Genomic DNA, 27,362 nt, shown 5'->3' with positions numbered 1-27,362 from the left:
GTCCCATTGGGCTAGTGATATTGATGGCTGGGTATAAATTTCATGTTAATATTTGACAGATTTCTTTCTTTAAAAGGAAAACATGGATATGTATTCAAGAGTAAAAAGGCGAAGAAAGTCACTGAGAAGAAATAGTTACGGGATACAAAATCATCATGAAGTCTCTACTGAGGGTGAAGAAGAAGGTTTGTAAAGCACCTTTATGAAATAAATGCTACAACGTTCAGGTGGGAGGAAAGAGAAACATACAAATTATATATATATATGTGTGTGTGTGTGTGTGTGTGTGTGTGTGTATGATATATTGCTGAAAGGGTGATTTTTGACTTTAGAGGTCTATATTACATAATTCAGAATAGTTTTTGTTCCATTGGCATTTCTGAGTATTTAATTCCTTCACTTGGAAAAATACCTTTGCTGTATGCTATGCATGATGCTGAAGCTGAAACTCCAGTTCTTTGGCCACCTCATGCGAAGAGTTGACTCATCGGAAAAGACCCTGATGCTGGGAGGGATTGGGGGCAGGAGGAGAAGGGGGAGACAGAGGATGAGATGGCTAGATGGCATCACCAACTCAATGGGCATGAGTTTGAGTAAACCCCGGGAGTTGGTGATGGACAGGGAAGCCTGGTGTGCTGTGATTCATAGGGTCACAAAGAGTTGGACACGACTGAGTGACTGAACTGAACTGAACTGAACTGATGCATTGTTGTGTAATATTGATATATCTTATTAGTAAGCTGTTGGTAGTTCTTAAATGACCTAATCTGATGTAGCATTTGCCATGGGTTGATTTGCTTGTTAGTAGGCAAGACCTCTTTTGTATTTAGGTACTTTTTAACTGGAAATCTCTGTCCATAGCCACCTAAATCTATGATTATTTGGATCTCAAATTTAGTTATGGATAGAGGATGGTGAAGTTAAACAAAGATTGCTAATACTACTGGAGGGAGTGGTACTGCTTTTTTCTGAGGCCTATCTGAGTTCTGATTTGAAGAATCCTGACTGAATTTGTCAGACTGGATTTGGGAGTAGATGAAAGCACATTGTCTGAGGATTATAAATTGATGACTAGTATAATCTATAGGATTTACATTTATAGGGTTTAATTCTGTAGATGTTAACTTTCTTTGTTAAAATGGATTTTTAGAAGATTTGGTGTATTTAAAATGCTGTGTACTTGTTTTTCACTGGGAAATCTTATTAGTTCCTACTATTCATGTAACTTAGATGGATAAGAATGGGTTTATTTCTCAAATTCTGTAATTAATATATTAGTAAGTTTTGAAGAGTTGATATTTTTAATGAAGGTATTTTATTGAGCAAATATTGTTGTTGTTACAGCTAGAACCTCTATATTGCTTCCTTTGGAGAAAATCAGTATAGGTGAGACAGATTTATAATGTGATTTTTGCCTTATTATTAACTGAACACCTTTGTAGATTTCCCTGAGGACTTGCCATGTTTAGAAGTTTTTTCTCATAGTAAACAATGCAGTTTTTTTTTTTTTTTTTTTCCAAAAGGTAATTTTTTGAAGTTTTCAGGAAACTTATTTGGGCACAAGTAATTTAATATGTTATTTAGTTAAGTAATACTGCATTTGCTAATTTTCTCATGAGTAAAATGTAAAGTCCTTTGAATTTTTAGTTTCCTGTTTCACTGAGCATCACTGACAGTTTAAAATTTTTTCCAGTGCTTTATTTATTTATTTTTTTCAGTGCTTTAATATGATTGTGTTATATTGATAATTCCTGTGGTTAAAAAGTTAATCATAACATACATTGCATTTGAGGACCCTAAGCTTACACATTTTCACCAGACTCTCTTTTCTTTTTAACTTTTAATTTTATATTGAGGTATAGCCATTTAACAATGTTGTGATAGTTTTATGTGGACAGCAAAGGAACTCAGCCATACATATACATGTATCCATTCTCCTCCAAACTCCCCTTCCATCCAGGCTGCCACATAATGTTGAGCAGAGTTCCATGTGCTGTACAATAAGTCCTTTTTGGTTGTCCATTTTAAATATAGTAGTGTTTCACCAGACTTTTAAACTGTAAATAGATGTCACATCATAGCTATAGCAGAATCAGTTTTTTTTAAAAATAAAGGATTTATGTACATTGTAATTTATTTTTTAAATGTTTAGCCAGGTAAATTATAAACTGATCACTCATGTCAAGAAATAAACTATTACCAATACCCTAGAAATCTGCTTTCATACTCTCTCCCAATCTCTGCCTAAATTTTTCTACCAAAAATGTAACTACTCTGTGTTTACCTGTTATCAGTGGGCCTAATAAACCACTACACTGCCAACAAAAATTGTTCTTGTGTAACATTAGTAATTATCTTTTAAGCATATTTTTTTGAACTATCAAGTAGTATGTGAATGCTAACTGTATTCAGTGGTTAATTGGGCATTGAATGAAGTTTGCTGTAATAAAGTTTTGAATCGTATTCTATTATTGCTTTGTATGTCCAAAAAGATAATACAAAAGATTGAAAAGTCATAGGTGAATCAAGAGCTCAATTGTGATCATATTGATATATTTAGTAGAGAACTATAATATTTGTAGGAAAGGCATTTTCTTTTACATCTGTCTAGTTTCATTTTTAATTGCATTGATTTATGCTGTATCATACAATGTTGACACTTTTAAATGTCACCTGTGTAGAAAGAGTAAAAGATAAGATATAAATATTCAGTTTTAGAGTAGACCAATCCTTGTGGATTAAAGCAGTTTTTTTTTTCTTTTGTGTGTGGGAAACTAGAATCTCAAGAGGAAGATGGAGATATAGAGGCTGAAGAGGCAGAAGGAGAAGAAAATGATAGGCCATATAATCTGAGACAAAGAAAAACAGTGGATCGATACCAAGCACCTCCAATAGGTAAGAGACTCTAAGTAACTTCTTTCCTTTTTGTGGTAGAGTAGCTTATTCTGCTCTGTTCCTTAAAAAAAATTAGTGTTGTTGAATTTAAAAGAATGAAATCTCTTCCAGATTCCATATATCTTTTCTTACATTTGCTTCTAGTCACACACATGACTGAATGTTGGAGTGTGGATACAACTGCAATATAGAATTTCATAGTGCATGCACATTTTATTTAAATAATCCTAAATTTAATAATAAATTCTGCTCCTACTTTTGTATTACTTTGTTGTTTATTGAGTACTTTCATTTGTAGCAGTTCTTTAGGGCAAGCCTCTCTGTGTTCCAAGTGGTTAAGTAATTTAAGCTAACGTCACAAAAGGACAGCTTGGCCAGTAAGCTAGGTTTGTTTTGTTTTAGTCTTGAGAAGGAAACAGTTTATCCTAACACTTTTAAATCTGATGACAAGTAATCAGTTGCATAGGTTCTATTTTATTGACTATTTCCCCAGCTCTTGGGAAATTCCATCATGATTGATTTCCTCCAGTTTTTAGAATATTGAAATTTAGTTCACATATCATGAAATTTGCCATTTTTTCCAGGCTTTGCTTATTTTTTATCTGTACAATCTATGAGTTTTTAGTATATTCACAAGGGTGTGCAGTCATCACCACTGTTTAATTCTGGAATATTTTATTACATCTATCTATACTTCCGTGCCCCCAGCCCTTGGCAATCACTAAGGCACTTTCTATCTCCATTGATTTGCCTATATGTGACCTTTTGTGTCTTGCTACTTTCATTTAGCATAATGGATCATTTTATTCAGACTCTCATGTTCTAAAGCAGTGATTGATTCTCTGGAAATATCAAAGTTACCTCACTAGAAACTTGCTGAAGTATGTAGACATTTCTCTACTCCAGTTAGGACTCACTGTCACAGGTACCCCTAATAATAATAGGATAGGTATGTTAGGACAGAGAAAAGATTCTGAGCCATTTTTCTAGCGTTTTTTTTTTTAAAGCTTTATTGAGATATGAGTTATATGTAATCCATTGCCATTGCATATGTTTCATGTGTACAGTTTGGCAAGTTGGAAATACCTTAGGGATTTACTTATGAAACTGTCCCCACACTCAAAATAATAAGCATTTTTCATCAACCTCTCCATCCTCAAATTTCATTCTGCCTGTTTATAATCTACTCCTAACCCTTGTGTCTCAGCTGGCAAAGAATCTGCCTGCAATGTGGGAGACCTGTATTCGATCCCTGGGTTGGGAAGATCCCTTGGAGAAGGGAATGGCTACCCACTCCAGTATTCTGGCCTGGAGAATTCCATAAACTATAGTCTGTGGAGTCGGACACGACTGAGCGACTTTCATTTCATTTCAACCTTCTTTTGCCTCCTTCTCCCAGCCCTCAGGCAGTGACTTATCTTACCTGCTTTCTGTCACCATGGATGAATTTACATTTTCTCAAATTTTATGTATAGTGTATACTCTTTTTTTGTCTGACTTATTTCACTCGGCACGACTAACGGTAAGACTCATCCATGTTGTTGACTATGACAGTAGTATTTTTCTTTTTATTGCTGAGTAGCATTCCATTGTATGGGTATATTACAATTTGTTTACCCATTCATTTGTTGATAACATTTGGATTGTTGGTATTTCTGGTGTCTGAGTATTATAAATACATAAGTTGTTATGAACATATGTTTGCAAGTCTTTGTTTGAACTTATGTTTTCATTTTTCTTATAAATACCTAGAAGTAGAAGGCTGGGTTTTATAATTAGGTATATGTTTAACTTACTAAGAATTAGCAAACTGTTCCAAAGTAATTATACCGTTTACATTCTCACTAACAGTGTATGGAATCCCTTGGCGGTAGTTCATATGGTAAAGAATCTGCCTGCAATGTGAGAGACCTAGATTCAATCCCTGGGTTGTGAATATCTTTTGGAGGCGGGCATGGCAACCCACTCCAGTATTCTTGCCTGGAGAATCCCATGGACAGAGGAGCCTGGTGGGCTACAGTCCATGGGGTCGCAAAGAGACGGGCACGACTGAGCAATTAACACTAAGAGTATATGAGTTTCAGTTGCTTCATATTCTTGTCAACATTTGGTATGGTCATTTTTAAAAATTAATTTTAATACATTTTTATTATAGTTTTAGTTTACATTTCGCTAATGACTAGTGATGTTTAGCATATTTTTATCTGCTGATTTGCCAAGATTATCTCTGGCGAAGTATTCAAATCTTTTGCCCATTTTTTCAATTCAGTTGTTTGGTTTTTTGTTATTGAAATTTTTAAAGTTCCTTATGTACTCTGGATATCAGTCATTGTGATTTACAAATATTTTCTCAGTTGGTAGCTTCTTGAAAAAAATTCTCTTAATACTATCTTTCAAAGAGCAGAATTTGTAATTTTGATGAATTTCAGTTTATCAAAACACTTTAATGGATTAGGCTTTTGGTGATATGTCAAATAAATCTTTGGTTAACCTGACGTCACAAAGATTTAGTTTAACATTTTTTTTTTTAGAATGTTTATTTGCAGCTTATAGTGTTTACCACAAAGTATTTATTTTTGTTGTGCTTCCTCTAGACAGCATTTAGAACTTGAAGACAGTTTCTATTCAGAAAATTAATAGAAGTAATTTCTGCATCTTTAATCTATCAGTTTATCAATTTATTGTTAGTTATTTCTGTTTTCTTTTTTTTTTTTAAGTACCAGCTCATCAAAAAAAGAGGGAAAATACCCTTTTTGATATTCACAGATCTCCAGCAAGAAGAAGTCATATCAGGTATGTTTTGTTAGTTTTTAAAGGAGGAAATATTTCCATCTATCATTTAGATATCTCCTTAAGTACTACATAGTATAATGCATTACATTGAAGATATAGGTTTTAATGTCATTAATGATAATGCCAGTGAAAACTAAATAGCATCTTCTTTAATTAGTCACTAATAGTTTTTACCCTATGTGTGACTGTTATCTTTCTGATTCAGTTTGCCAGAAATGATTATTGTTTTAACAATTATGTTCCCTAAAGCTACATACACAGCTTTCTAGGTGTCTTAGTAAGTTGAGTCTGGAGACTCACATTACTTTCATTGAAAGTATTGATTCAGTTAGTCTTTGCTACTTTTAGTTTCCTTTTGCCCTTTTAGTTAGATACAAAGAGGCATTTTGATTTTGAAAGACTATCTTCTCTACTTTGTTTTCTGAAAAGTAAAAAGATCTCCATGGCTCAAAAATGAAATAAATAAACATTAAAAGCTGTTTTCTAGTCTCAGTAGCCTCTCAGAATCCCATAGAAACATTTTTATTAGATTGTATGTCCTTAGAGAATATATTCATACATATATGTGTGTGTGTGTGTATAAATATATATGTACCAATACATACATTGATTGTTATCCTTTCTTTTTACCCAAAATACACTATGCACAGTGTTCTACACCTTGTTTTTTCACTGGATTTGTTTTCACTGTCTTTTCATTTAAGTATAGCAAAATTTCACATTTATAGTTCCATAACATTACTGTATTTAATATAGTTATACTGTAATTTTAAAATTATTTCTTTATTGAGAGTCAGGTTGTTTTCACTGTTTTGCTATTACATTGTATGGTTTATAATGCATACCCTTGCATAATCATCTTTTGCATGTATACTAATAGAAGTGGAATCTCTGTTAAAGAGAATGTGAAATTGTAATTTGATGACCTTCAATGCTGTTGAATCAGCTTGCAGTCCACCCTGCAATGTATGAAAATTCCTACTTCTCTGTATTTCTGCCAGCAAAATGCATTCTCAAACTTTTGGATTTTTGCTAGTCTGAGAATTGAAAAGGAAATGTTGATTTATTTTTGAATCGCTTATAAGAGTATTTTTTCCTATATTTTTAAAAGATGTTTACTTTTTTTTCTGAAATGTCTGTAAAGTTTGCCTATTTTATAATAGATTCTTGCTTTTTTTTTAAACTGTTGCTAATTTATAAAATTATATGACCATGTGAAGCTGCTTGCTTTTAATCTTCTTTTAGTAGGTATGACCTAAATTAGATCCCTTATGATTATACAGTGGAGGTGACAAATAGATTTGAGGGATTAGATCTGATGGACAGAGTGCCTGAGGAACTATGGACAAAGGTGTGTGACATTGTACAGGAGGCAGTGATCACAACCATCCCCAAGAAAAAGAAATGCAAAAAGGCAAAATGGCTGTCTGAGGAGACCATAGAAATAGCTGAGAAAAGAAGAGAAGTGAAAGGCTAAGGAGAAAAGGAAAGATATATCCATTTGAACGCAGAGTTCCAAAGAATAGCAAGGAGACATGAGAAAGCCTTCCTAAGTGAACAATGCAAAGAAATAGAGTAAAACAATAGAATGGGAAAGACTAAAGGTCTCTTCAAGGAAATTAGAGATACCAGGGGAATATTTCATGCAAAGATGGACACAATAAAGGACAGAAACATTATGGACCTAACAGAAACAGAAGATATTAAGAAGAGGTGGCAAGAATACACAGAACTATACAAAAAAGACCTTAATGACCCAGATAACCACGATGGTGTGATATCCTGGAATGTGAAGTCAAGTGGGTGTTAGGAAGCATCATTACGAACAAAGCTAGTGGAGGTTGTGGAATTCAAGCTGAGCTACTTCAAATCCTAAAAGATGCTGTTAAAGTGCTGCACTTGATATACCAGCAAATTTAGAAGACTTAACAGTGGCCACAGGACTGGAAAAGGTCAGTTTTCATTCCAGTCCCAAAGAAAGGCAATGCCAAAGAATGTTCAAGCTACCACACAATTGCACTCATCTCACACACTAGCAAAGTAATGCTCAAAATTCTCCAAGTGAGGCTTTAGCAGTACGTGAACTAAGAATTTCCAGGTGTTCAAGCTGAATTTAGAAAAGGCAGAGGAACCAGAGATCAGATTGCCAGCATCCATTGGATCATGGAAAAAGCAAGAGAATTCCAGAAAAACATCTATTCGTGCTTCATTGACTACCCTAAAGCCTTTGTGTGGATCACAACAAACTGTGGAAAATTTTTCAAGAGATGGGAATACCAGCTCACCTTACCTGCCTCCTGGGAAACCTGTATGCAGGTCAAGAAGCAATAGTTAGAACTGGACATGGAACAATGGACTGGTTCTAAATTGGGAAAGGAGTCCATCAAGGCTGCATATTGTCACCCTGCTAATTTAACTTATATGCAGAATATATCATGTGAAATGCCGAGCTGGATGAAGCAGAAGGTGGAGTCACTTTCGGTAACCTCAGATATGCAGATGACAATACTCTTATGGTAGAAAGTGAAGAGGAACTAAAGAGCTTCTTGATGAAGGTGAGAGGAAAGGGAAAAAGCTGGCTTAAGACTAAACATCCAAAAAAACAATGATCATGGCCCCTGGTCCCATCGCTTCATGGCAAATAGATGGGGAGACAATGGAAACCATGACAGACTTTATTTTCTTGGGCTCCAAAATCACTACAGATGGTGACTGCAGCCATGAAATCAAGGCCCTTGCTCCTTGGAAGAAAAGCTATGGCAAACCTAGACAGTGTATTAAAAAGCAGAGATATTTCTTTGCTGAAAAAGGTCCCTATAGTCAAAGCTATGGTGTATTAAGTAGTCACGTATGGGTCTGACATGAAGAAGGCTGAATGCCTAAAAATTGATGCTTTTGAACTGTGGTGCTGGAGAAGACTCTTGAGAGTCCCTTGGACTGCAAGGAGATCAAACCAGTCAATCCTAAAGGAGATCAACCCTGAATATTCATTGGAAGAACTGATGCTAAAACTGAAGCTCCAATACTTTGGCCACCTGATGTGAAGAGCGGATTCATTAGAAAAGACCCTGATGCTGGGAAAGATTGAAGGCAGGAGGATAAGGGGATGACAGAGGATGAAATAGATGGATGGCATCACTGACTCAATGGACATGAGTTTGAGCAAGCTCCAGGAGTTGAAGGACAGGGAATCCTGGTATGCTGCGTCCATGGGGTCACAAAAAACCAGACACAACTGAGTGACTGAACAACAAGTAGTTCTTTCTTTATGTAGTATAGTAGTCCTTTGTCACAAATTGTCAGTCTTTTTTCTCAGTTCTTAGTTTGTGTTTTAACTTTGCTTTTGGTTGTCTTTACCAGAAAGTTTTTATTTTTATGTAGTCAAATTTATCAGCCTACTATGATTTTTTAGAGGGGCTTCCCAGTTGACTCAGTGGTAAACAATCTGCTTGCCAAGCAGAAGATGCAGGTTCAATCTCTGGATCAGGAAGATGCCCTGGAGAAGGAAATGGCAACCCACCCCAATATTCTTGCCGGGGAAATCCCATGGACAGAGGAACCCAGTGGGTCCCTGTTTAGAGGAGCCTGGTGTGCTACAGTCCACGGGGTTGCAAAGAGTTGGACGTGACTGAGGGACTGAACAACAACAGTTACAATATTTTTAGATTTTGAATCATAGTTAGAATAGCCTTCCCAAATCCAAAGTGTTAAGGAAGTTCACCTTTGTTTATTTTTATTTTATTTAATTTAGAATACTGATGGTTTTCTTTTTAAAAATTTTTATTGGAGTATAGTTGATTACAATGTTGTGTTAGTTTCAGGTGTATAGCAAAGAGTGAATCAGTTATGCATATAGCACATTTGTTTATTTTTAATGTTTCATATTTTACTCTAATTTTGATCCATCTGAATTTTATTCTTGTGTGAGATTTGTAGTATGGATCCAGCTTTTTTCTCAGGTGGAAAATGAGTTTTCCAACCTCATTTATTGAGTAAGTCTGTGTTTTCTCCATTGATTACAGTTGCCACATTTATTATCAAATTATGTATAATGTATAAATATTATATTACATAAAAGATGTCCTTTTTTTTCTTTACTCTTATATTTTTTCTCAGATGGGTGTTTGTATATATGCAAAAAGTTAATTTCTGTATATTAATTGTACCCCACTTCTTTATTGGGAGGGCTTCCCTGGTGGCTCAGAGGTTAAAGCGTCTGCCTGCAATGTGGGAGACCTGGGTTCGATCCCTGGGTCGGGAAGGTCCCCTGGGGAAGGAAGTGGCAACCTGCTTCAGTATTCTTGCCTGGAGAATCCCATGGACGGAGGAGCCTGGTGGGTTACATTAGTCCATGGGGTCACAAAGAGTCGGACACGACTGAGCGACTTCACTTTCAGTCTTTATTGTGAATGCCTCTAGCATGTCCTCTGTAAGATTGATGCTTAAGAAAGATATATTTTATATCTTAGAGAGTTTATGGTTGTTAATAATCTTGTCATTGAGGTTTAGCGGATTTTTGTTTTGTTTTGTTTTTTTTTTTTGGTGATTGTTTTTGACTATGCCGTATGGCCTGTAGGATCTTAGTTCCCTGACCAGGGATTGAGCCTGCATCCTTGGCAGTGAAATCTCAGAGTCCTAACCACTGGCCTGCCAGGAATTCCTGGACATATGTTTTTATTTCTCTTGAGTATATCCCTTGGAGTAGAATTACTGGGCCATGTGATAACTTTATGCTTTATCATTTAAGAGCTGCTTGAATGTTTTCCAAAGTGACTATACCATTTTACATTCTCTCCATCATTGTATAGGGTATCCAGTTTTTCATATTCTCTTCAAAGCTTAATACTGTCTGACTTTTTGATTCTGGTCATCCTAATGAGTATAAAGTGTATCTCATAATTTTTGATGATATGAGACATCTTTTCAAGTGCTTATTGACCATTTTAAAACTTTCCTTTGAGAACTGTCTTTATGTCCTGTGCCTGTTTAAAAATTGTTGTCTTTTTTTAATTGACTTATAAGGGCTCTTTATATATTCTAGATTCAAATTCCTTATCAGCTATTTGATTTGTAAATATTTTATCCTATTTTGTGGGTTGTCTTACTTTCTTGATGATGTTCTTTGAAACAAAAAGAACTTTAATTTTGATGAGGTCTAATTTATCTTTGTTGTTATTATTCATGTTTTTGATGTCATATCTAAAAATCCATTGTCAAATCTGTGACCATGAAGATTTATTCCTGTGTTTTCTTCTAAGAGTTTTATAGATTTAGCTCTATATTTAGGTCTTTGATCCATTTTGACTTTCTTTTGTGTATGATGTGGCCTCTTCCTTTTATGGTCCATTCTGCTTTTTGTGGTATTGTGATACATTTTATAAACTTAGTAATATGTTATTAGAATTACTTTTATAATTCTGTTTTATTTAAAAAGGTGAGAGAAGAAAGGTAATCAAGTATGTTTATAGCTTTTTGATAGTAACTTCTATTTTATTATTCTGGGTCTCTTCGTTTGTTCTTGTGAATTCAAGTTATGATCTGGAGTCATTTCCTTAGCCCAGTATGTACACTGTTGCTTCTGATCACCTCATTAGAGTTGATGTATTATATTTTTATATATTAGACTCACAACACACACACATAGCGTAAATAAACTTGGAAACAGACATTTTTTTTCTTAAGGAGAGAAAGAAGTCAGAGAGAAAGTAAAATCAAAATTGCAAAGACTGAGTAGGTAACTATTGAAACAATCTTCTTAAGGTCTTGGAAAGCATTAAAATATGATACAGGATGAAATGAAAGGACTCCTATTAATTAAGAGAAGGAATATTAGACAGGTTAAAAGTCTTAATGAGCTGGGGAAAATCTGGGTTTGCTATTGAGGGAATTGGAGTTGAATAGAGATGCACAGGGTGTACACCATTCTTGAAGTCCATTCTGAGTTTCAGATAAATTTACAATGATTCCATTTTGTATGCTACCATATTTTTTAGGTATCTTAGAGATGTCATCAGTTATTTTAATAATTAGATTTATTGGGTATTGTTTTTCCTCAAGGATTTCAATTTGATAATTTCATGCCATAGTAGTTATGATTGTAAACTTTTCTTGAAAAGTATGTTTTATAAGAAATTCGGAAAGGATATAAGTATCTTAAGTCAAAAGTGAAAACTCTTGTCTCCCCATAAACCAATGTATTATTTTCTTTAGTGTCTATACTGTTTCTGATTGTTTGGGAAATGGAAAAATAAGAGAAAAGGATAAGCTTTCTTTTCTAAGATTTTGATGTTATTTATCAATCAGTGATAGACGTTCCCTAAATTTGGATGCAAATTAAATTTGTTGCTTGATGTCTTTCTAAACTACCCTATTTAAAAAATTATAGCCTCCTTCTCCTGTTTTTTTTAATTTCCTTCTGTTGTAAATTGCATGAGTATAAGGATCTTAATAAATATTTGCCAAATGAATGAGTGAATGTATGTATTTTATACTGAGCTAACAGTAGATATGGTGCTCAGAATGGTGCTTTTTAAAAGTCCTTTGCTGCTGTAATGATTTTGAGGATTTTACTCTGTTCAAATAGGAGAAAGAAGCATGCTATTCACAGTAGTGACACAACTTCTTCTGATGAAGAACGATTTGAAAGAAGGAAATCAAAGAGCATGGCAAGAGCCAGAAATCGGTCAGTAAATTTCTAGTTGTTCCTCCCACACTGGGAAAAAGGACTAGCAGTTAGGCTTTGTGACTCTCGCCTGTACCAGTAGTTTGCTCACAGTGGTACTCAACACATTAGAGTAATACACTAACTTGGTTTTTACATAGTAATTTTTAGAGTAGAAATCTAACTATAGGAAACTTCCCATAAATTACTTACTGTGTTAGTACTCAATAAAACAGTGTGGAAAGATAAAGATAGAACCAGGGGAAGAGTCCAACCTCTATGACCATCTCTTCTTCAGTACCTCTCCTTTAATCCAAATCCATTTAATGAGACTGATTTTAGATGCTTAAAATGATTATAGCACTCTAGAGTAAGATTTGATTTTAAATAGAATTATTTCAGGAATCCTTGGGTTTTGTTGGAAACCTTGCTATAGTTTTGGCTTAGTGAATGCCTCTGGTGATCTTTGCTTAACTAGAGTGATTCATTATTACATGGCTTACTAAAATCTTGAGAGTTTTCAGTGGGGGAGAGAATCAATATTTTGCCTAGTAGAGTATCCAATTATAATTTATCCTTTAAAATTTAAGTTAATTTTCTAGCTTATATGTATAATACTTAAGATAAATTATATTTAGAAATTTTATATTTAGCAAAGCAATTCTATACATTAGCATTATATATTTACTGTAGAAATACCAAGTTTTCAGTTAGCTGGTCTTGGAAACAAGTTTGGATTGGTGTAAGATTGTTTGCTAGAAAGAGTTCCTTGTGTGGATGACAGAAAGAAAATGTAAGGAAAATCTAAGTTTAAATAAAAGAGTGGAATGCCTCTTTAATCTGAACTATTGTGATACCTACTTTGGAAGTTTTTAAAGTAAATTCAGATTAGGAAATATCAGTGAAGTTACATTCATTATAGAACCTATACTTTTTTGAGGCTATTTATGTCATCTTTTGGTGTTTATGCAATATTAAAAGAGGCAGTAGATTGTATTTTCTTAGGGATAATTAAATTAACATTGTATAGGATTTTAAGTAGCTAAAGTATTTTAAGATAGCTACACAAAAAGTAAGGCTTAATTTTCAAAACAGGATCTAAAATTGGTTTCTCTTGAATTAAAAGGAAGGAAACTTATTTCTTCAATCATGTATTCTGAGTTGACATACATAATAACTAAGGATAAACTTAAATATTGTAATAAAACTTGAGTTCATTTAATGTCATATATAATATTAATAGTGTATATACAGTCTATTTTTATTTTATACTTATAGAATATCAGGTTTGTTAAGTTTTCTTATTTAGACTAGGTTGGACTCTTTGGACAAATAGATTCATGACCTTAATTGCTTTGTCTTAGGAATAAATTTATTTCTGATCTATTGAAAATAATTTAGGAAAAGTAGGTTAAAAATATGAAATCTCTTGTCATTTTCTGGGCTATGAGAAAAGGGAGAAAGATAAAAATGTGTGAAAGCAGATGGCATAAACAGATGGAGAGATATTCCATGTCCCTGGATAGGAAGAATCAATATTGTGAAAATGGCTATCCTACCAAATGCAGTCTACAGATTCAGTATGATCCCTATCATATTACCAATAGCATCTTTCACAGAACTAGAGCAAAAAATTTTACAATTCATATGGAAACACAAAAGACCCCAAATAGCCAAAGCAGTTTGAGAAAGAAGAATGGAGCTGGAGGAATCAACCTTCCTGACTTCAGATTATACTACAAAGTTACAGTCATCAAGACAGTATGGTACTGGCACAAAAATAGAATGTAGACCAATGGAACGAGATAGAAAGCCCAGAAATAAACCCATGCACCTGTGGGTACCTTATTTTTGACAAAGAAGGCAAGAGTATGTAATGGGGCAAAGACAACCTCTTCAATAAATGGTGCTGGGAAAACTGGACAGCTACATGTAAGAGAATGAAATTAGAACGCTTCCTAATAACATACACAAAGATAAACTCAAAGTGGATTAAAGACCTAAATATAAGACCAGAAACTATAAAACCCTTAGAGGAAAACATAGGCAGAACACTTGATGACATAAATCAAAGCAAGATCCTCTATGACCCACCTCCTAGAGTAATGGAAATAAAAACAAAAGTTAAAAAGTGGGACCTGATTAAACTTAAAAGCTTTTGCACATCAAAGGAAACTATAAGCAAGGTGAAAAGACAACCCTCAGAATGGGAGAAAATAATAGCAAATGAAACAACTGACAAAGGATTAATTTCCAAAATATACAAGCAGTCATACAACTCAATGCCAGAAAAACAAACAACCTTATCAAAAAGTGGGAAAAAGACCTGAACAAACATTTCTCCAAAGAAGACATACAGGTGGCTAACAAACATATGAAAAAATGCTCAACATTGCTCATTATGAGAGAAAGCAAATCAAAAGTACAATGAGGTATCACCTCACACCAGTCAGAATAGCTATCATCAAAAAGTCTACAAACAATAAATGCTGGAGGGAGCGTGAAGAAAAAGGAATGCTCTTTCACTGTTGGTGGGAATGTAAATTGATACAGCCACTATGGAAGATGGTATGGAGATTCCTTAAAAAACTAGGAATAAAACCACCATATGACCCAGCAATCCCACTCCTAGGCATATACCCTGAGGAAACCAAAATTGAAAAAGACATGTGTATTCCATTGTTCATTGCAGCACTATTTACAATAGCTAGAACATGGAAGCAACCTAGGTGTCCATTGACAGGTGAATGGATAAAGAAGTTGTGGTGCATATACACAGTAGAATATTACTCATCCATAAAAAGAAACACATTTGAGTCAGTTCTGATGAGTTGGATGAACCTAGAACCTATTATACAGAGTAAAGTGAGTCAGAAAGAGAAAGATAAATATCATATTGTAACACATATATATGAAATCTAGAAGAATGGTACTGAAGAACTTATTTACAGGGCAGCAGTGGAGAAATAGACATAGAGAATAGATTTATGGACATGGAGAGAGAGGAGAGGGTGAGAGGTATGGAAAGAGTAACATGGAAACTTATATTACCATATGTAAAACAGATAGCCAATGGGAATTTGCTGTATGGCTCAGGGAACTCAAACAGTGGCTCTGTAGCAACCTAGAGTGTTGGGATGGGGAGGGAGATGGGAGGGAGGTTCAAAAGGGAGGGGATATATGTATACCTATGGCTGACTGATGTTGAGGTTTGACAGAAAACAACAAAATTCTGTAAAGCAATTATCCTTCAATAAAAAAATAAATTAGAAAAACGTGTCAAAGCTTTAAAACTTGTTTATGATATTAAGAACGTGTAACTTTTTAATGCTGGCTACTTAAATTTTTGTGAATTTCAGGTGTTTGCCTATGAACTTAAGAGCAGAAGATTTGGCTAGTGGTATTCTCCGAGAACGTGTTAAAGTGGGTGCAAGCTTGGCTGATGTTGATCCAATGAATATTGATAAGTCAGTAAGTTTTGTAAATGGTTTTCTAGAAATACCTCTTTTTTTTTTGGTCACACAGCTTGTGGGATCTTAGTTCCCCCATCAAGGATTGAATCCGTGCTCCCTGCAGAGGAAGCGTGGAGTCCTAACTGCCATACTGCCAGGGGATTCCCTAAAGTATAATTTTTTGAACTCTGTTTATATATGAACTTTATGTTTAAGCTTCAGTTCCTGCTGAAGACATGTATTTTGCAATCGTTATAAGTTAAAAAGAAACCTATATACAATTACAATTATTTTATACTAAACTTTCCCCTTCTTTCCAAGGTGCGGTTTGATAGCATAGGTGGATTGAGTCATCATATTCATGCACTAAAGGAAATGGTAGTATTCCCACTTTTATATCCAGAAATTTTTGAAAAATTTAAAATTCAGCCTCCAAGGTTAGTAATGCTAGATGTTTATTATTGTTACTGTTAATTTATCAAATTTCAATTAGTAATTATAAATCTAAATATATTTTATAAATATTTCATGTATATTTATTTGATATGTAGTGGGCTGCCATCTATGGGGTCGCAAAGGGTCGGACACGACTGAAGTGACTTAGCAGTAGCAGTAGCAGTAGCAATGAGAATTAAGAATGAAAGTTTATTATTTAGAGCTCAAAAGCTGTGGCACTTGAAGTTTATATTTCAGCATTTTGGACTCAGACGTAGGATGAGATTCTTTATGCAGGCCTTGAATATACAAGTGGATTGCCCAACTAGATTTTCCTTAATTTGGTCTCCTAATAGGATTGAGTTTGACACTATATGTTGTTTAGTCTTTGAAAGCACAATTTCAGTGAAGTGTTTCTTTGACTCAGTGATGTGGTACTTTTGAAATGGTAAACTTGATAGTTTATGATCATTATAATTATGTCTGATCATGAGGTGGTTAGCTAGTTAATTATTAAAAAAGGCTGAGAAATCATGTCAGAGGAAATTGGGCAGAATAAAATATTCTGAAGATGTACACATAGATTTAAACTGCTAAATATCTCTTTTTATTTAAAAGATTTGGTTCTAATTTGTTATTCATCCTTTTAAGGATTTAGAAAATCTTTTAAAGAGTCATCTATTTGAGTGAGTTAAATGTTGGCCTGTAATTCTACAGTGGCTCTTATGAATCATAATAGCAATTTATTTACTTTTTATATGATATGATCCAATGAATATGATCAATGCTGATCATATTCATTAGATTGAGTTACTGTTAAAAAATAGTAAATTAAAAAAAACTCATTAACGAGGAACTTTAAAAAATGGAGTTATAAACAAAATGTGTTATAAGCTAAAAGTAATCTTCCTCTTTAGAGATGAACAGTTTTTATATTCTTTACAACTTTCCTTTATACATATATGCGTATATTAAGTTTATGATTTTGCCTGTATAGTGTGCATTTAAACATTTAATAAAATGAGATTACTCAATAATGCCCTTATATAACTTTATTTTTCACTCTGTAATATAGATACCTCATATTAATAAATATTGTGTGTATTATTCTTTTTGACATCATATTAGTGTTTAATTTATAGATGTAGTGGTGTATTTGTCCTTTATTAATAGATAGCATTTAGATTTTTTAAGAAAGTCTATAACATTCTTTTGAGTATTTCTACATGATTTTGTGAAAAATGTGAAATTTCTGGGTCACAGGGCTAATGCCTTTAATATTTTGCCAAATTACTGTCTACCCTGATTGAACTATTTCTTGTATACCAAAACTTGATTGTTTGAGAACATCCTTGAGGACTCTCAGCGAAGTGAAACTTTTACCTGTATACTACAAAAAGCTTTGTCGGTGTCTAATAATAATAAATATACATTAATTCAAAATTATATGGGAGGTGTGTACTTTTAAATTGATAATTAGTGCTAATGGTAACACTAATTTACTTTTATTGACTCTCTATTCCTCTAGAGGCTGTTTGTTTTATGGTCCTCCTGGCACAGGTAAAACCTTGGTCGCCAGAGCATTAGCTAACGAGTGCAGTCAGGGAGACAAAAAGGTGGCTTTTTTTATGCGAAAAGGAGCGGATTGTCTGAGTAAGTGGGTTGGCGAATCTGAGCGGCAGCTTAGGCTTCTTTTTGATCAGGTAAGTGAAGTCAGCTAATGTGAGAATATCTTCTTAAGAATACTTAATATACTTGGTCTATAAATATTACACAAACTGTTCATAACAAGTCATATTTACCAATCAGTGTGTTAAATTTAGGATCAGTAAGTGGAATTTGTATGTCTTAGAGGTATTTAGTAGCAGTTTCACTAGTACTAATTTAAGATGATTTACAAAATATTTATTGAGGTGGCAACTTGGCATATAATAAATATCATGTTAAGTGCTTTTGAGATCCCTAGATACCACATATTGATTATAATCTAATTGAGGGACTAGAACAAACATAAAAAGTTAAATATCTGTGCAAGAAATATCACAAAGCAGTATATTATTTATTTTCATGAGTTACAAATATACTAGAAGAATTCAGTATTAAATGAATGCTTTTAAAAGGCTGAGTAAGGTAAGTGAATATTATTTGGGCTTTCTTTACTACTTATGTATAACTTTAAAAATACCATTTGCTAATACTTATATAAATTAGTCCTGATATAAATTCACTTTTTAATTATTTAGGGTACTGGAGGGGGTCATTCATACATGGTAATGCTATTTATATCTTGTTATGCCTAAGGAGATTCACATGACACTTTAAAAATGCTTAGAGCAAGCATTTGTTGAATACCCATTACTGAGTTGATGTGTATCAAAGTTCTACCTAATTGGTAAAGCATTTCAAATATTATTTTTAGTTATTATCAGTATCCATGTTAAAGACTGCTGTGTTGCAGATAATAGGTCTAGAAAGAGGGATAAAGTAAAATTGTTAACGTCAAGGTGTTTGATGTCTATTGAGAAGTCAAACATATGCAGTCTTCATGTTTCAAGAGGATTTCATAATAATTGGAAAATAATGTAAAATAACATTGGTGGATTTGGGGAGAATCAGGTTGGGGATACTGGCAAATTGTCCAATGACTTAATTTTAAATTTTTGACAGTGTTATACTTTTTGCAACTTGATACTGGGTGTAGGAATGTTTCTTGGTTTTATCAAAAACCATAGCATAAATCATGCTACTTTTTATAGTATTTCTTTTGTTTTATGTTTTGGTTATTTTGGCCGTGAGGCATGTGGGATCTTTAACTCCCTTACCAGGGATCAAACCTGCACCCTCTTCATTGGAAAGTGAAGTCTTAACCACTGAACCACCAGGGAGTCTCCATGTTGCTTTTTAAATCTATATTTACTTTATTTGTGTTTCGTTTCTGTTTCTTTGTGGGCAATAGATTTGAAATGTTTTCTTTCTTTGTTTAAAAAAACTGCTTGTAGTCATTATATGTCTTTTTAAATGACAAGAATCTACATTCCTAAATTAAGGATATAATCTGTTCTCTAAATGAGATGAAGGAGGTGCAGTTGGCCTTCCGTATCTGCCGGTTCTGCATCCACAGATTCAGGCAACAATTTCATCTCATATTGGTTGAGTTCACTGATGTGGAATCCATGTATATATAGGGCTAACAGTACTATGCTATTTTATGTGAGGAACTTGAGCATCCTCGTAATTTGGTATATCTGGGGAGCCTTGGAACCAGTGCCCCGCCCCACAGATACTGAGGATTGACCATGCAATGTATTGGCTAAGAGTTTGGCCTTTGGTGTCAGAAAAATGTTAGTTCATATCTGACTTCACTATTAAGTATATATGAAAGTGAAGGTGTTAGTCTCTCAGTCTTGTCTGATTCTTTGCGACTCCGTGGGCTATTGCCCACCAGGCTCCTCTGTCCATAGAATTTTCCAGGCAGGAATACTGGAGTGGGTAGCCATTCCCTTTTCCAGGGGATCTTCCTGATCCAGGGATTGAACATGGGTCTCCTGCATTGCAGGCAGATTCTTTACCATTTGAGCCCCAGAGAAGCCCTATTAAGTATGTAACTTTAAGTAACTGAAAGCATCTGATCTTTATTTGCCTCTTCTATAAAATGGAGCAAATAATGCCTATCTAATTGGACTAATATGAATTTTTCCTAAAAGGAAGTGTATATAGTTGACTCTTGAACCATACAGGGGTTAGGGGCACCAACTTCCATACAGTTGAAAATTGGTATATAATTTTTGACTCCCCCAAAACTTAACTACTAACTGCCTACTGTTGATAGGAAGCCTTACCAATAATACAAACAATTAGCATGAATATTTTGTATTGTGTATTATATTCTGTATTCTTACAGTAAAGTAAGCTAGAGAGAAGAAAATGTTGAAAAAAATCATGAGATTTGCAATACTGTACTATATTTACCAAAGCCAAAGTTTTACATTGCCTGAATATAAGTTGAATTCTCTCTCAATCTATGTCAATATTGCCTTATATAATGCAGAACACTGTAGATGTTATGTATATTATACTATACATCAAAAATGAACAAATAAAATGAAAAAAATTAATATTTATTAGGTATCACGATTCATGCGTTGATAACAAAGAAACAGCCTTAAATCCTGGTGCTCATTTCTCTTCTTTACTAATAAATGAGAATGGGGCACTGTTGTCTGTATTAAAAACCTGTTCAGACACTCTTTCTCATCAGTGGTTTTCTTAATGGTGTCTGGAGACTTGTCTGCTACCTCTTGGTCAGAAGAAGGTACTTCTTGTATTAACTTGAGTATGTTTTTTAGTTTTTAAAATATAGTTTTTTCAAAGGAAAATGGCATAGCCAACTGGAAAACTACTTAATCTTCAATCCCAATTTTGTTTTCTTTAAACTTAGAAGTGACTTTTGTTGTTGTTTAGTTGCTAAGTCATATCTGACTCTTTGTGACCCCTTACTATAACCTGCTAGACTTCTCTGTCCATGGGATTTCCCGGGCAAGAATAGTGGAGTGGGTTGCCATTTCTCTCCAGGAGATGTTCCTGATTCAGGGATCGAACATATCTCTTGAGTTGCAGGCAGATTCTTTACCTCTGAACCACCAGGGAAGCCCTAGAAATGACTTAGTGATTTATTGTTTTAAACAAATTCCCGCTTTCACCTTTAAATCTACTCATGCTGAATCCTTCCCAGGAGATTGCTCCAGTGTGTATTTCCAGGTCCTTGCTTTGTTCCTTTTACCAAAAAATGCAAAATGCAATTCCATTGTGCACCTTTAGGGCGCCAATCACCAAAAATAGGGGGAAAAAAATCTTTGGAATAGCCAATCAAGTTGAATTAAAACAATCCACATGAATGCCGGTGGGTTGGGGCAGGAATCCACTCCTGTGTTCTTGGTCATCTGATGCCACTCTGTGAATCCTTGTAATTCACCCTCCCTATCCTGTCCACATATGATTCGAATCCGGTGATCTAGCTTCAAGGATTGGGGTCCAGTGAGCCCTCTCCAGTCCACCTTGACATTTTAAGCCAAACCTGTCTTTAAAATTATTGTCATCCTTTGTTGGTATTAATTTCTGCAGGTTTAGATTCTTCACCTTCCTTTTGCTTTAAGTTTTCATAGAATGACCTTGCTTTTTCTTAAATTATATTAGAGTTTGTAGGAATGCTTTTCTTACATCCTTACATGGAAGCTAATTAAAATATGTCATTAACATAAAATAGTCTGTTATATGATAAAAGCAATATGAATAGTGTGTTTAAATGTGTTTAATAAAATAGTATGCTTAAAAATACATGTGTGTGTATGTGTGTAAATGACACGTATGGCAGAATAAACAAATTGAAAACAGTAGTTAGTTACTGGGTAGGTAACTCCAATCATTACCTTGTGATTGGAGACTGAGGAGATAGGAGCTTTTCTTTTTCCTCTATAATCTTTCTTACCTGCTGCATGTTGTACCATTTGCTTATATTACCTATTTACTTCTGTTACTTATTAAAAAAACATAGTAATTAAATTAAAAATGAAAACTAATACTCGTTTTCTTTTTATACTAGGCATATTTGATGAGACCTTCTATAATATTTTTTGATGAAATAGATGGATTAGCTCCAGTTCGCTCTAGCAGGCAAGATCAGATCCACAGGTAATATTTACTAATCTGATTATGTTGAGTTCATATGTTGACATAGTACTAAGACTTAACCCTTGAATTAGTGCTGTGAGGCTTGTAGGATGCAAACTGTTGTTCCCTTGAGGAAGACTTCTTTCTTATAGCATGTGTGTGCATGAGTGTGTGTGTGTGTGTGCATGTATGTGCTCAGTCACTCTGTTGTGTCCGACTTTTTGTGACTCTATGGTCTATTCACCCGCCAGGCTCCTCTGTCTTCAGATGTTTGTAGGTAGAATTTTCCTATTTTGAATTGAGCTGCTTAAATTTGTGAGCTTCTAATTTTCATCCTAGCTGTAATTTTTTTATAATATTTTATTTCTTAAAATATTTTTTTGTTTCTCTTGTCCCTGTGAATATTTGTGACTAAGCTTTTGCTTGCCTTTTCCCCACCATTTGGAACCTTCGTTTATATAAAATGTCTGAAATAGTCAATTCATAAGTGGTACAAAATTTATCAAGTAAATGCTAACAGAAAGCTACTATTGCTGTATTAGACAAAATTGTGTGTAAGACAGAAAGCATTATTATAAATATAAAGACGATCCCCTTATAATGATAAAAGCTTCAACTTATTAAAAGATGTAATGGTTTAAAATCTGTAATTCCCTAATTACTATATTTCAAAATATATAAAACAAAAATTGACAGAACTGCAAAGTAAGAGTCAAACTGATCATCACTGTGAAAGAGATCATGTACCTCTTGGTAATTAATAGAACAAAGGAGCATAAAATAAATTCTCTGTAGATTATTTGAGCAACTGTGTTATATGAATCTGATCTTGTGTGCATGCTTATCTAAGGCAATATAGAATGAACACTAAACATCATTTATAAAAACTTATCATATATTATGCCTTAAATCACAACTAATTTCCAAAGTTTAATAATATACAAAATGTAAAAGATAACAGACAAGCAGAAAATTTTATGTCTGTTATCAACAGTTATTGCTCTAATTCTAAATAATCTATGGTACTAGTGAAATAAGAATTATAGCAGTATATGAACTGCAAACAAAGATATAGAGAAATCAAGAAATTAAAAAGTTGCTTCTTTGAAAAAAATAAAATTGAAACCAACCTCTGGCTCAATTGGCCATGATAAAAAAGACATTGATAAAGCAGTATTTAGGAAAAGAAAATATGTTGTTTTAGATTTTGTAAACATTAAAGATTAAGAAGAGGATTAAGGCTTAAACTCAAGAGGTTTAAGTATAAAACTTTTAGCAAAACACCTGTGGGAAAATTTTCATAACCTGTATGTGAATGTTCATAATATTTTTGGGTAATAGCCAAAAATTGGAAACAGTCTAAATGTCCATCAACATGTATATCAACAATTTGGGATATATCATAAAATGGAATATTGTTTTAGCAATGAAAAGGAATAAACTCTTGTTAAACTGTCTCACATGTTAGCAAAGTAATGCTCAAAATCCTTGAACCTAAGGGTCAAGAGTATGTGAACCAAGAACTTCCAGATGTTCAAGCTGGATTTAGAAAAGGCAGAGGAACCAGAGATCAAATTGCCAGCATCCACTGGATCATGGAAAAAGCAAGAGAATTCCAGAAAAGCATCTACTTCTGCTTTATTTTTTTTTTTTCCTCTCTCTCTTTTTTATTTTTTTTTTTCTGCTTTATTGACTATGCCAAAGCCTTTGACTGTATGGGTCACAACAAACTGTGGAAGATTCTTCAAGAGATGGGAATACCAGACCACCTTACCTACCTCCTGAGAAACCTGTATGCAGGTCAAGAAACAATAATTAGAACTGGATGTGGAACAATGGACTGGTTCTAAATTGGGAAAGGAGTACATCAAGGCTGTATATTGTCACCCTGCTAATTTAACTTCTATGCAGAGTACATCATGTGAAATGCCAAGCTGGATGAAGCAGAAAGTGGAGTAAAGATTGCTGGGACAAATATCAATAACCTCAAAATATGCAGAGGACAGAAACCTTATGGCAGAAAGCGAAGAGAAATTAAAAGGCCTCTTGATGAAAGTGAAAGAGGAGAGTGAAAAAATTGACTTAAAACTCAACATCAGAAAACAAAGATCATGGCATCTGGTCCAATCACTTCATGGCAAATAGATGGGGAAACAATGGAAACAGTGACAGATTTTATTTTCTTGGGCTCCAGAATCACTGCAGATGGTGACTGCAGCAGTGAAATTAAAAAATGCTTGCTCCTTGGAAGAAAAGTTATGACCAACCTAGACAGCATATTAAAAAGCAGAGACATTACTTTGCCTACAAAGGTCTGTATAGTCAAAGCTATGGTTTTTCCAGTAGTCATGTGTGGATGTGAGATCTGGACAATAAAAAAGGCTGACTGCTGAAGAATTGATGCCTTTGGGCTGTGATGTTGAAGAAGACTCTTGAGAGTCCCTCGGACTGCAAGGAGATCAAACCAGTCAATCCTAAAGGAAATCAATCCTGAATATTCATTCATTGGAAGGACTGGTGTCTGAAGCTGAAACTCCAATACTTTGGCCACCTGATGCGAAGAGCTGACTCATTAGAAAAGACCCTGATGCTGGGAAAAATTGAAGGCAGGAGGAGAAGGGAACAACAGAGAATGAGATGGTTGGATGACACCACTGACTTGATGTATGTGAGTTTGAGCAAGCTCCCGGAGATGGTGAAGAACAGGGAAGCCTGGTGTGCTGCAGTTCATGGAGTCACAAAAAGTCAGACAAGATTGAGCGACTGAACAACAACAAAAATACACCAACAGTGTGATAAATTTCAAATAATCATGCTGAGGGAAAGAATCCAGTAGAAAAAAAGTTTTTACCATGTGATTCCGTCTATATAAAATTTTAGGTAATGCAAGCTAATGTATAGTGACAGAACTTGGATCAGTAGTTTCCAAGGGGTTGGGTAGAGGTCGGGATGGATTATGAAGGGTGTAAAGAAGAGCATGATCAATATTACTTTTTTCCTTAATGGTGATAGTTTCACATACTTCAAAATTCAGCAATTTGTGTTCTTTAAACATATCCAATGTATTATATGTCAGTCATATCTTCAGAAGACTTAAACCTGTTTAGAACAATATGAGAAAGTTAATTGGAACTTAATTTCACTTTTGAACATGGATATAAAAATCTTTAAGACTGATAAAAGTTAGTATAAGCAACAGTTTTTGCAACTTTTTCTTTCTTTCCTCTTTAAAATTTTCTTACAGCTCTATAGTGTCAACCCTCCTTGCTCTTATGGATGGATTAGACAATAGGGGTGAAATTGTTGTTATTGGTGCTACAAATAGACTTGATTCTATAGATCCTGCTCTTAGGAGACCTGGTCGTTTTGACAGAGAATTTCTTTTCAACCTTCCGGATCAAAAGGTAACAGTTTCTGTTTTCAATATACTAAGATTTATTTCTCATTTGATTGTGAAGTGTGTGTGTGTGTGTATACACACCAGGCTTCCCTGTTCTTCACCATCTCCTGGAGCCTGCTCAAACTCACATATGTCAAGTCACATATATGAACGTCATATACTCACATATATGAAAGAAAATATTTGTTATATCATTGGTTTGTTTTTGGTAGTTGAATGCCCAGCTTAGACCTTGGAATTGAAGCAATAGCTACTGATTCCAGATTTTGTCAACTTTTGAGCAAAATTTATCCTGATAGCTTCCAAGTTCTTTTTGTCTTGGAGCTAGATCCCAGATTCCTCACCAAGCCAGTAATAATTTTATCTTGGTTATAATTTGCTATTTCATAGTCTTAAGAAACTCAAGTAGCAGTGTTGAGGCAATAAGGACATTAAATTTTAGAAAGTGTTGTTTTTCCCCTGAAAGAAGGCAAATGTGAAAAAACATTCTGATGTGACTTTTCAGCTGATTATGGATTTTTATACTTCAGTGTTTCTTTTTTTCCAGTGGGAGGAAAAGAAATTTAATTTGGAACCAAGATGTTAAAATTTTGATTGTGTTATACAGTTAGATTTAAGGTAGAGAATGCTATTTTGAAAGAAAAAAATCAAGGTAAAATTGTTTAAACCTTTGTTTTTTTTCAGTGAATTCAGTTACTATTCATGGAGATTACCTTATTATGTATTAAGTGTGAAAGCATTCATGAACTTATATGACAGTGTGTGTATTATATTTCTTTACTTAATCAAAAACTTCAACTTCAAACTGTAATGATACTTTATGCATATTAGAACTAAAAGGACCTGAAAAATCTAAATATACAGTTTGTTAGAAGTTATGGTTATTATAATGCATTGAAGTTTTTTGCTGTTACATTTTCAGATGGTAAAAATGATGTGGAGGAAAGTGTAATTTAGTTTTGAGTTCTAGTCCTAGATCAAGTTCCTTTACCTCTCAGACTATTACATGTCCTAGTTTGTGAAACAAGGATCTCTACTACATAGCTCACAGGGTTATTATGGGAATCAGAGTTAACATGGCTGCCAAGCTGTTTATGCTTCTTTTAAAATAAACAATTGCTTTTCTGGGATATGGTTAGTTGATGACTTTGTTCCATCTGATACATTTTGGGGTTGATGATATTTTATTTGTATTTTTTTCCTTAGGCAAGAAAACACATTTTACAGATCCATACCAGGGACTGGAATCCAAAATTGTCGGATGCTTTTTTAGGTGAATTGGCCGAAAAATGTGTTGGTGAGTGCTACTATTTGAATTTTTGATTGCCATTGTTTGTTCTGCTCAGCCTCCTTTTCCCCTTGTATTTGGAATGTGAATGAGTATAATGATATTTTTGTGCAATAGATGGCTTTGCCTTCAAATGTAAAAAATTATTTTAAACATTTCACTTGAAGTTTGAACACTTCTAAATTAAAATTTTAGCTGCCATTAGGTGTTTCGATTAACAAAACTCCATAGTAATAATGCCTTTCATTGAGTGCTGGATTTCCAATCTTATTACAGTGTCTCCTTTTAGGAACTGTTCCCTTTCAGAAATTTTACTTAGAAAAATAAGCTTAAGCAAGAGGTAAAGATCCATGTATAGAGCAGGACTATAGTCTTTTACTTCACAGATTACATGATGGACTCATCTTCATTCTGGTGGTGTAGAAAGAAGTTGAGTGAGAGGAGTCTTCAAAGAAAACACTTAATGACATCCGCTATATTTCCCTAAATGTTAAACTCTCCAAGTTAATGTTAAATTATTCACAGAATAGAAGATCTCCTACAGAGTGAATGAACACTATTGCCCTAAAAGGATATGGTGAGAGTATTTTATGTGCATACATAGGAGATGGAATTCAGAGGTTTTGGAATTCAGGAGTTTGGCACTAATTAGGTCTGAAATAAAAATGAATATGGTATTAAGCAGCTGAATATACATGCAGGTATTTTCCTTTCATTCTTTTTCTGTCTTTTGTCTATTTTTCTCTCATTCTCCGAAAAATATAGATTAAA

General features: G+C 34.1%; 1 protein-coding gene across 4 annotated transcripts in view; it reads left to right on the top strand.

Annotated features, from left to right (window-relative positions):
• Window positions 1-27,362, top strand: part of ATAD2B (ATPase family AAA domain containing 2B) — a 120,454-nt gene that overhangs the window by 26,493 nt on the left and 66,599 nt on the right. For 3 of the 4 annotated variants that reach the window (XM_065928637.1, XM_065928638.1, XM_065928636.1), the window contains exons 6-15: window positions 77-185; window positions 2,779-2,895; window positions 5,613-5,688; window positions 12,272-12,370; window positions 15,709-15,820; window positions 16,123-16,238; window positions 17,765-17,939; window positions 21,836-21,924; window positions 25,148-25,307; window positions 26,510-26,600. In XM_065928637.1, coding sequence (XP_065784709.1) covers window positions 77-185; window positions 2,779-2,895; window positions 5,613-5,688; window positions 12,272-12,370; window positions 15,709-15,820; window positions 16,123-16,238; window positions 17,765-17,939; window positions 21,836-21,924; window positions 25,148-25,307; window positions 26,510-26,600 — 1,144 coding nt within the window. Of the gene's footprint in view, window positions 1-76; window positions 186-1,344; window positions 1,387-2,778; window positions 2,896-5,612; window positions 5,689-12,271; window positions 12,371-15,708; window positions 15,821-16,122; window positions 16,239-17,764; window positions 17,940-21,835; window positions 21,925-25,147; window positions 25,308-26,509; window positions 26,601-27,362 lie in introns of all 4 variants that reach the window. The other variant, XM_065928639.1, reaches the window with a different exon arrangement.

This window comes from Muntiacus reevesi, chromosome 3 (assembly GCF_963930625.1).
Source record: "Muntiacus reevesi chromosome 3, mMunRee1.1, whole genome shotgun sequence".
Classification (NCBI taxonomy): Eukaryota; Metazoa; Chordata; class Mammalia; order Artiodactyla; family Cervidae; genus Muntiacus; species Muntiacus reevesi.
The sequence above is the reverse complement of the archived record's forward strand: the minus strand, read 5'-3'. Positions and strand labels throughout refer to the sequence as shown.